At 47.6% G+C, this 10,734-nt stretch overlaps 4 protein-coding genes across 4 annotated transcripts; 2 read left to right on the plus strand and 2 right to left on the minus strand.

Moving 5' to 3' along the window:
• Positions 1-570: 570 nt before the first annotated feature.
• Positions 571-2,576, plus strand: FPRO_03445 (uncharacterized protein; the record flags this gene model as incomplete). The annotated part of the gene is made up of 6 exons (XM_031226342.1): positions 571-618; positions 684-823; positions 873-1,213; positions 1,260-1,549; positions 1,599-2,045; positions 2,094-2,576. 6 exons carry the CDS (start codon positions 571-573, stop codon positions 2,574-2,576), a joined length of 1,749 nt encoding a protein of 582 aa, XP_031076888.1.
• Positions 2,577-2,767: 191 nt separating this feature from the next.
• On the minus strand, positions 2,768-3,172 carry FPRO_03444 (uncharacterized protein; the record flags this gene model as incomplete). Its single annotated transcript, XM_031226343.1, has 1 exon — positions 2,768-3,172. The coding sequence occupies one exon, from the start codon at positions 3,170-3,172 to the stop codon at positions 2,768-2,770; it is 405 nt and encodes a 134-aa protein (XP_031076889.1).
• A 1,688-nt stretch (positions 3,173-4,860) lies between these two features.
• FPRO_03443 (uncharacterized protein) lies at positions 4,861-6,890 on the plus strand (the record flags this gene model as incomplete). Its single annotated transcript, XM_031226344.1, has 4 exons — positions 4,861-5,116; positions 5,165-5,805; positions 5,867-6,728; positions 6,784-6,890. 4 exons carry the CDS (start codon positions 4,861-4,863, stop codon positions 6,888-6,890), a joined length of 1,866 nt encoding a protein of 621 aa, XP_031076890.1.
• Positions 6,891-7,253: 363 nt separating this feature from the next.
• Positions 7,254-8,123, minus strand: FPRO_03442 (uncharacterized protein; the record flags this gene model as incomplete). The annotated part of the gene is made up of 1 exon (XM_031226345.1): positions 7,254-8,123. One exon carries the CDS (start codon positions 8,121-8,123, stop codon positions 7,254-7,256), a length of 870 nt encoding a protein of 289 aa, XP_031076891.1.
• Positions 8,124-10,734: the final 2,611 nt, after the last annotated feature.

Raw genomic sequence — 10,734 nt, forward strand, 5'->3', positions numbered from 1 at the left:
AGATTCAAGACCAAAGATGGCTTAGCCGGTGATTGAAGAACTGTTGAAGCTTGAAGAGCATGAAGATGTTGAGAAGAAGAACATTTCAGCAAACAATTGAGTATTTATTCGATGAAATATGAGTCAAAGACAAAGAAAATTAACTTATACAACCCCATAGAGCGCCATGTTGGCCCGTCTGGGCATTCCCACAGTCTGTGGATCATTGAAGCAATTCGGACTTTGAAAGTCCGAAGCTCCAGGTGAGAACCCCAGACTTGGCACGGACTTTCGGACTCTGACATGCCAAGCTTTCTCGTAAATATACTCAAAGTGGTAAGTGGCGTTCACTTGTGTCCTGTCCTTCACTCAGAACCTGGGCAAGCACAGTCCATTTTGAGTTTACTGCACCCCTGTGGCTTTGTATTGTTCTTGTCGATAGTGTGGTTTTACGTACTGCTTTTCTTCGTATTGTTCTTTACCCGACTGCGGGGGTAGATAAGACCGAATCTCCGCCATCGTCTGATCTTGGACTCATCATACCAGCTTCATCTCGGACTTTTCTGTGAATTGATCTTGAGGCTCTTCGATATGTCGTCCTCCGGGGTAACCGGATCGGAACAACTCAATCGTCTTTCTGTAAGCTACCTTTCTTAACTGCCGAGCTGAAAATGACTCCGAGCCGCATCTAATAATGACTCCAGTGCAAGAGATGTAAGGAACGTAAAGTCCGATGCAATCGTGTTATGCCACAGTGTGGTCGCTGCAAGCCAAATGATCTAGAATGTGTGTATCCTGTCCGGGTCAAGAGGAGGTCTGCGCGGCCATTGATCGACCCAGCCCTGTGAGTAGTCTTGTTTCTGGCATTGAGAATTGGACATTGACTCTTTCAGCTCGGCGGACGGCTCCAATGCTGCTCTTTCTACTATCCTTGATCGCCTGCAACGCCTTGAGGCACAGACTGTAGCTGGGTCTTCATCCACCAACGGCCAATCGATACCAACACCCTCTGGCGATGGCTCTGAGGTGTCCTCCTCGCCGGTGGCCTTTAGCACTAATGGTCATGAGTCCAGTGTTTTAACGCCTCATAATTCTGACCGTGAGATGGATGCCATGACTGTTCTGAAAGATGCAGTCGACCAAGTTCAGGAGCTGAGGAAGAGGTCGTTTGGCTCTACCGCCATTACCAGTTCGATAGACATTCCCACAGACTTGGCCAAGACTTGGGTTGCCAGTAAGTCTTCTGCGATGCAACCTTTGATGTTGGCTGACATTATTAGACTACTTTCAGCACATGCCTGCTTGCATGTTCCTAGGCTTATTGGACAGGCGAATTATCGACTTGATTCCTGACATCATCAATCTACCACACATCCATGTCGACCCGGTCATTCTTGTCATATACTATAGCATAATGTATCATGGCTGCAGTCTAAAAGCGAGCAACGTTACTTCGACTTCAAGTCTCGGGTACATGAACTCGAGCTACCTGGGATGTCTGCGTGCAGTGCCTAGCTGGGAGCGAGAGGCATCAGGGACCATGACGGATCTCATCGCCGCTCTGTTCACAGTACGTCTCTACCAACACTTATATCATCTGATCTAACCATGTCATCTAGAGCCGCGTGGCTGCTGAGTTCTTCGATTACGACCTTGCTTGGAGGATGTTTAAACAAGCATGCGAATATTGCCAGACCCTCAACCTTCACAGGCTAGACTCGGATGAAAACAACACGTTTTTCAGCGAGGCCAAATGCGATAATGAGAGGCGAGGGTTCTGGGAAGTCATACAGATTGATCTTTTCTACCGACTCATACTCAATACCCCCCCAGTTATCACCAACGACATATGGAAAGTCAATCTACCATGGCTGGACCCTGATTCGGACCCTTTACCGCAAGGGATGCAGACAATCGCATTCTTGGCCAGTTCAAGAGTCAGTCTAGTAATCGCCCGGTTCTTTGCTATGCTTGATGACCCAGAAAACACCACCAAGCCTGAGATCGTAGCCAAGACGGAAGACCTTTGTCGCGAGATGCAACAGATCTTCACCGAGTGGCAGCTAGTAAGACACTGTACTGCCACATCAAGCGCTTATACTGACTCATAACAGATGGAATGGCTGGAAGGCGCTCAAGATAACGAACAAGACATCTGGGTCGTAGCCGATGTCATCTTGACAGGCTATACTTCCATCATCTACATGTTTCGCAAGATGGCTCTCCTCAACTCAACTTCTCCAAGACCACCAACAACAGATTTGGACATCCCAGACTCTCCCATCGTGGAAGACGCAGCTCGCCGTCTTATCGCAGCTCTCAATCGGTTATTGGTGATATACCCTTACGGAGTAACAATGACAGCATTATTCGGCGCATACAGATGCTTCGTGGCGTTTGCTTATCTGGCTAATACAATACTGCGAGCTGAAGATCCTCGCTCCTATATGGCTGATATTAAAGCACTTGAACGACTGAGTCATCAATCGACTTTACTGTGTAGAGGGAATAGGGATGTTATGCCGTTGGTGAAGGCTATGCAAAGCATCAATGAGGAGATACGGAAGAAATTGGAGAAACAGACCCCGAGGGGATGAATTTTTCCATGCTGCGATGAAATTATGCCATAGAAAATATTCAGGAGCGGGTGAAAAGTCTTTGGATTAATGACAATAATAAACATTAATACTAATCCCATATCATAATGGCAAAAACATGGCCAACCTTTCTTTCACAAAGGCCCAATAATCAGCCGACCATACATCAGACAACTAGTCAATCTACTCCCTTATTCAACAAAGTCGGGAAACTCTCCTCTCTCAGCAAGACTCTTTGCACTCTGATAAGCAGTGGATTCTATATCTTCCCACTTGGCAGTCGGTCCATCGACATAGAGACTCGCGTTCGCTCGGTGGTTCACGCATGGTTTATCCTGAACGTGAACCCATTCTTTCTTGACCTGTTGGATCTGGTTGCAGTTGGCTGTTTTCTGCTGGCGGCGAAAGTGGCAGGGCTCTTTGATGGCTAGGGTCCAGCAGTTGCACTTCCAGAGATAGATGTTCCAGTTGCACATTTTAGATGGGGTGTTGAAGATTGATGAGATAGTTGGCTTTGGATATGGTACAGCGAGGGTGGTTCTCTGATGAGACGAGACGGTTAGTTGGGATAATGAAACCATTGGTCTCAACACCATGAGATGATTTGTCCCGGAATGTTGAAATGAATGTTCTCAAGATGTACAGGCAAGAATGGGATGAACAGAGATGAGGAAACGGGCAGCCTTACCATGAGTAGACACGTTGATGAAAAAGACGTTAGGTCTCGTCGAGAACTCTTCCTTAAAAAACCTAAGGTGATCTTCAGATTCTTCAAACCATCAAGTGGTTTCAAGATGCAGAGACGAGTGTTTTCTGTTTGCTGAAGTGAAAATAAGAATATAATGTTTTAGTATCTTGTGAGTTATGAGTTGGGTCAAGATGGATTTCATTCACATAAGTTGAATACTATTAAACATTAACAACGAAAGGCTAGTCAAGCAACCAGATCAATATATACTTGTAACCCCAATAAGAGCCTCAACTTTATGCTCTCTTGCTTCGCCCCCTTGCTGATGATTAGTATATGTTGTGGTTTGCCAGTTGCCACATGATAGGCATGGAAGTTTGCCAGAATCATTTTCAAGCTTCACTCTAGTATTCTGACCCATCATATCGTGCTAAATTTCCGAGTGCGACTGTTTGTGTGTTACTCTGGCATACTGATCGTGTCGTGTAATTCAATATCATAGTCCTAGAATCTGCCTTCATCCTGAACTAGAGGCTCTGTATAGGCATCAGCAACTACGTCAGCTACAGTCAGATGGTTCGGAGGAACCTTCCTTACAATTTGGGAAGTCCTAAGGCAATCTTCTTATCATTCTTACGGCGTATCTTCAGGATGGTTGCCTTCCATAATTCAAGTTGGTAATAGTTCAGATACTTGTGTCCTCTGACGGATGGGCTCCCAGGCGAAGTTATCGTAATAGCCAGACACCATAATTGAAACTTAATGTCCACCTAGTTTAGTGATACGCCGGTGAAGTCGTAGTAGAAAGATTGTGTATGCAAAGATGTTTGTTCGTTGGTTCTTCTGTGTAAAATGCAAATCCTAAAGTACCTGGACGCTTGATCATGAAGTGAAAACACAAAACACACAGAACACCAAGATCAAGACCAAAAACAATATCATTTCCTTACACTACAGAGGGTATCACTTCTTCTGTGGTAGCATGTCTATAAGTAGTTAAACATGTTCATGAACTTGCATCGTGTTATTGTGGCATGCAACATTCACCTTCGATGGTTGCCTTTTTTTCGAACTACTTACCCTAAACTTCCTCCTCATCTCGGATAATTCTCATCTAAACACTGTCGCGATAATGCTCATGAACAAAAATAAACGCAGTAATAAAACTAATCATTTCATCTTCAAACGTCTTCTAGATTCAGTTTCATATTAAACCGAGTTCTAATGTTAGATCAAGTCCCCGCCCAAGAGCCAAACGGACGAGTGACAGCCTCCCTATTTCGGCTTTCAGGGGCTTCCCCTTGGAGCTCTAACCCCCTGCAGCCACTGAGTGGAGAGCAGCCCACCTTGAACCGTGCCTCGGATCGGTGGGAGAGGTCCCTTTTTCTCAACACCACTAGCTCCATTGGATCTTACGCACCCCACGAAGGGCCACGACTGCATCAATTTCTCTACTCGTGCGACTTGCGTTTATCTCTTCTCACGCTCGCTTTTTTGCGCCAATTCAATTCTGTCGCTTTGTTGCAATTGCTCTTCTTCTACGTATTCCGCCATGCGCTAAGCAGTTCGTCGCATTGACCCAGGACCATCGCCATCATGGGTCCTCTAGCTTTCTTGAGCAGTCTCTACGACCATGATACTCTCGACACACGATTCACTACTGCCTCTTCTACCCCCTACCAGAATGTTATCGAAGCGCGATTAGATCCGAGTGTAAAGAAAGACTCTGCAGCCAAGGAGCGGAGCAGAGCGCAACCGTCGAAATGGAAGACGCCCGAGTTCTACCTTTACTATCTTGTCTTTGCTGTGGCCATTCCTTACATGTTCTGGATCACCTACGATGTCTCTCGAGGTATTCTCTACCACTGGTTTTGTGCGACTCCAAGCTAACAAAGACCAGAAACTGATCCTCGATACCCCAAATTTAAGCGATGGCTATCCCCGGGCTGGATTCCTGGACGACAGATCGACGTTTCCGATGCGCAATATGGTGTTTTCCGCGAGAACATGCCTTACATGGGCTCTCTCCTTCTTTTCCACCCGCTGCTGAGGAAGCTCTGGAACAAGTACAAGTCATTGCCTGAGCGAAGCCAGGGAGGACGCAACCGATTAGACCAGCGAGCATCATTCGATTTCCTTTTCGCATTCATATTCTTGTTCGCTCTACACGGACTTTCTGCGTTCAAGATCTTCTTCATTCTCTGGACCAATTTCCAGCTTGCGACCAAGCTTCCTCGACGATATGTTCCGGCAGCTACTTGGATCTTCAACATTGCGATCCTCTTCGCCAACGAATTGACCGAAGGATGGCGGTTCCGAGTTCTGTTTAGCTTCATTTCACCCCCTCAAATGGGCCTGTATAAGAACAAGATGAGACTCCTCAACTCGGATTTGATGAACTTGGGAGCCCGCATGGATAGCACGTTCCAAGGAATCCTGGCACGCTGGGAGGTTCTCTTCAATATCACCATTCTACGTCTTATCAGCTTCAATTTAGACTACTACTGGAGTATTGATCGTGGCAACTCTAATGCACTTGAGGTAAGTCATAACATTGCTTAGGAGTTGGGAATTATTTCTGATCATGCTCTGATGCTTATAGAAGAAGCAATTGGACCCAGCAAATCTCTCCGAAAGAGATCGTGTCAGCATCTCTGCAGAGCCCCGAGACTTTACCTTCCGCAACTATGTGGCATATGCAATCTATGCGCCGCTCTACTTGACAGGACCTATCCTCACATTCAATGACTACATCTCACAGTCGAAGTACCGAGCTGCCAGCATCGAAACGAGCCGAACAATCCGATACGGTATCCGCTTCCTCTTGGTCTTGCTGTCAATGGAGGTGATTCTGCACTTTGACTGGGTTGGTGCGATCAGCAAGGGAAAGCCTGATTGGAGTTCGTACACGGCAGCACAACTGTCAATGCTGTCCTTCATGAATCTCCATATCATCTGGCTGAAGCTTCTGATCCCCTGGCGTATGTTCCGACTTTGGTCATTGGTTGATGGGATTGATCCGCCTGAAAACATGGTTCGCTGTGTGAGCAACAACTACAGCACGCAGCTCTTCTGGAGAGCATGGCACCGTTCGTATAACCGCTGGTTGATCAGGTACATCTACGTTCCCTTGGGTGGCTCATCGTTCCGTAACTGGCGGTCCACTGTGCGATCCATTGTGACATTCCTGCTTGTATTCACGTTCGTGGCACTCTGGCACGATATTCAGCTCCGCCTACTGATCTGGGGTTGGCTGATTGTTCTGTTCATGATACCTGAGTGGACTGCGGCGGCAATGTTCCCCAAGAGCAAGTGGGAGGACCGACCAACAGCATATCGCATGCTCTGTTGTGTAGGCAGCGTGGGTAACGTGCTAATGATGATTTCAGCCAACTTAGTTGGCTTTGCTGTTGGGCTAGACGGTTTGCAGAGCATCATCCAGAGCATCTTGCATGACTGGTCAGGTATGTGGCACATCGAGACTCTGTGGAAGCACATCACTGACACAAACACAAACAGGGCTTATTTTCCTTGTTACAGCGTGCTCTTGTCTGTTCGTTGGCATCCAGGTCATGTTTGAGATTCGTGAGTCAGAGAAGCGACGTGGAATTTTGGTTAAGTGTTAGGCGGACGTTTTTAGAGGTAACGGCGTGACGGATGCATGGGCGTTGTACATATACTGTGATACTATTACTAGCATGAGGCTCAAAGATAGTGAATCATTTGGATGGTTATGAGCAAGAAAGCATGAGGGTCAAAATACTGTTTAGGTCAGACTAGCTCAGGCACAATTTGCTTCGTGAGTTGCGTATCTTGTGAGGGTTTCATTATTGTCATTAACTATTACTAATTAACACTGCTTTGTGATATCGCACGTTCCGCTAAGGGTATCCTTGAAGGTCGCTTTGTTTGATTAAGAAATGCCTACACATTACGCCTTCCATGGCTGTCCAACACTCCACGTTCCCAAAAAATTATGACAGACAAGCTCAATACATCCTATCCTGTGCTTCGGGATGGTTTCCAATAGCGTACTTGTTACCAGAAGAAGCCAGCTCAATGTCGTTGGTGTCGGCAGGCTGCTGTGCAAACTTACCATCCATACCAAGCTTCGTCTCCGTCAACCATCGTCGAACCCAGATGACGCCCCAGACAATGCAAAAGATGATGACAATTCCGACCGCTATACCGAGAATGTATCCTGCAACAATGCCTCGTCCGCCCACATCTTGATAATCCAGAAAGTTGTATACGTAGAACCCCTGCGTCGCGTGGGTGAGGTACGCAAGAGCAAGGTACAGCGCAAGAATGAAGATCAGCCACGCGATGTGTACCCATTGAGGGGGGTTCGTTCGAGGAATGATGATTTCGAAAAGCGCAAACAGGCTGTTCAGGCCATGCTGGCTGATGTTGCTCCAGGCGTTGAACTCCTTTGGAAACCAAGGCCCTTTATACAGAACGACCCAGTATACGATCGTCACGAGGAACGGATACGTGACGATGGTCGAGTAAAACAGCGCATGAAGCGCCTGCAGCGGTCGCGGGAGACCATCGAGCAATGATCGGCCACGAAGAGCGTACGTGGCGGTATGAACCGCCGCCACAGCAAAGTAGAAAGCGATGCCCCAGTATGTCAAGATGGTGAAGTAGCTGAAGGACCTGCCGACCTCCCTACAGCCGCCGAGGTCGTCGTGCGTGCATTCCCATCCGATGATGAAGAATCGCGTAACGAAAGCGTATATGCTGATGACAGCACGGAAAGCGAAGAGAAGCCACGGGCTCAAGAGCCAAGATGTTTCGAAGCGATTGGAAGGATCCCAGAGATCGAGGCCGAACCTAAAGGGGTTCTTGATGGCCATTTTTTTAATTACTATTATTTCGGCGTAGGGAGAAGCGAAGAACGATTATGTTGTGTTGGGTGTAGGACCCTGCGTGCATTCAGCTGTAGCTGAGGTGATGATATTTTTCCCAGCCCCAAGGGACGTGGCTTATGATGACAAGGAGGTTTAGCCTGATCGGGCAGTTATCGCCATGAAAGACTTCAGTTGGGAAATTCATATAAAATTACACTTCAGAATCTTGCAGATATCGCCAATCTTAAATCTTAACTTTGTTATTACTCCGTGTATTCACTCTCCGAGATATTCGGAGGTTATATCGTATCTCGCGCCATGTTCGTCTGCTGATGGAAGCCATGGTAGATGGCGCAGCTCTAGTTAAGCATGTGGCTTGGCTTCTAAGACACTCCAGACTTTATAAAGAGTAAGCGATTTTATGAAAGGATTAGTGAGGATTTAGAAGAATGTGCCTAAAATAGTTCCACGTTGCGTTCTTGTGATCTGTCGTCAAGAATGGCTCTTGTGGCGTTTTGATCTTGGGGGGGGGACAGATATCACATCCTTCTCAGCAGTTTCAAGACTCCAAGCATACTCCATGATTCAGTCACGGAAGCATACATCCAGCTGTCGCAGACATTCAATTCAGCCTGTAATCTCGTATATCATTTATCAGAGATGAGATGAAGTTGTATACTCTAAACGGAAGCTCCCGTCAGATCAGCAGCCTGACAACGGACAAAGCCTTTAGCGCTTGCTACTGAACTCTATTAAACTGCCGATAAGAGGAAACCCATGATTTGGGAGTGGAGGTTAATTGCTCTTGTATATCTGATACGAGGCCATGAGGGTCATGCCCCTGAACAAGCATAACCCAAAGAAATTCTCCTTCAAGTTATTGCCGTGGGAGAGACATAACAGGAATGTCGGTCAGCGATTGAGTTTTTTGAGTTTGATATTGAGTGGGCAGCAATTCCCGAAGGTCTCCAGCTGAATGGAATTGCTTCTTCCCGGATGCTGGTCCAGTTGATGAGCCGTGCATTCTGCAGAACCCTTGCCTGTGCAGCCTTGGTAGGGTTGTGTCTTTTTGGGCTGAGACCTGCGATCCTTCAGCATTCCTCAGGGCTACTGCACCTCGATAGCTGCAATTCCCACCCCGACGAGACACCCAATGGCGATATCAAAGATCGAATCGCGAGACCTCTCAGGCGCTGTATCCGCCAAATCGTTCCAACTTTTACAGTTTCCCCGTCTAGAGTCGAGTTATTGGCTGAGGGGCCCGACCAGCGTAACACGCAACATGGGGCCTCAGAGACGTGCCCCTGAACTAGAATCGGCCAGGACAGGTAAATCGTGTTGCAGCCTCCGTTAATATCGTGACTTAAACGAGGCAATTTCAAGGTCTGCAATTGTCAGGCGCTTTACATCGATAGACCAGAAAATTAGCCTTTTGATCGGCTTGGCGGGATGGCGACATTGTCGATAGGGCGAAGCGCGGTAAGCTACGAATATATCATCATCGAGGTATGCAAATGGATCTCATTGTCTTGACGTTGTACAAGTGATTGGCCTGTCTTTGTTCTGTTCTGTATGTATGTCGCAGCGTGGCTATTATAAGCCCGCCCGTTGAAGGGCCACGCCAGCTTCCGCAAGCCAAAAAGGCTTGGGAACAAGGGAAAGTGGGAGGTCTTGAGGTCTAGAACTACTGATCGGCACTGATTTGGGCTTGCTACGATTTCCGTGTTGATCAGGTTTGCCCAATGCACCGACGTTGTCCTGTAGGGCTGCAAATTGAAAACAGAGCCTTGCTGCCAACAACTCCGTGTATTTCCCTGATATCTCCCTCCTGCGCCTTTAATAATACATGAGCAAGGGAACTCATTTCTCATGGATGTTTACTTATCATGTGGCAACAGCGTTAACCACTACGAGCGTTAGCCAGGTACACGTTGAGTCTATTCCGCGGATTCCATCGAGGCTTTCAGCCGCCCACTTCGGGCTTGAACTAGCCACAGAGGATAACGTGTTCACGGTGTGCAACCTCTTTGCCTCGAGTGATTGGGCCATCGACAATTAATAGATTCAGTGCAATTAATATTTCCCATCGGCGAAGCTTCCAATTGCAAAATCTCATATAAAAAACATCCAGTCAATCCACTCAGAGCCCAACTGCAGCCCAGTCCATTCGAAGCCCCTACTGTTGCAGTGGGCCAATCCCGGGGCCTTTTTTCAGGGGCGTCAAGGCCTGGCCAGGAACTGGCAGGGGGCGGCGCGATGGTACCTGGACCTTAGCGGCTGCTAGTGGTTGCGCTGTTCGCCAAGAGTACCCGGCCCCGTTGTTGATGGGTGGCGGCTGCTGGCGTGGTTCAGAGTCAGGGGAGGCCCAGAGACACGGGAACAGCACCAGACGAGACAAGCAAGCCAGGATTTGTTACTGGTCACAGGCTAACGATGGAGAAGGAGGCGAAGCCCAGACAGAATGGTAACCTACGGTACCTCGGTGAGGAAGGTAGCTTCAGTCAGTGAACCACTGATGAGGAGGGCATATCGCATCGACCGATTCATGATATGGTCCCGTCTTTCTGTCTTCCTCACCTCGACTTCGGGCAGATAATTAATTACCTTCCAACAACGT

Source organism: Fusarium proliferatum (genome assembly GCF_900067095.1).
Source record: "Fusarium proliferatum ET1 genome assembly, contig: FPRO_scaffold002, whole genome shotgun sequence".
Lineage (NCBI taxonomy): Eukaryota > Fungi > Ascomycota > Sordariomycetes > Hypocreales > Nectriaceae > Fusarium > Fusarium proliferatum.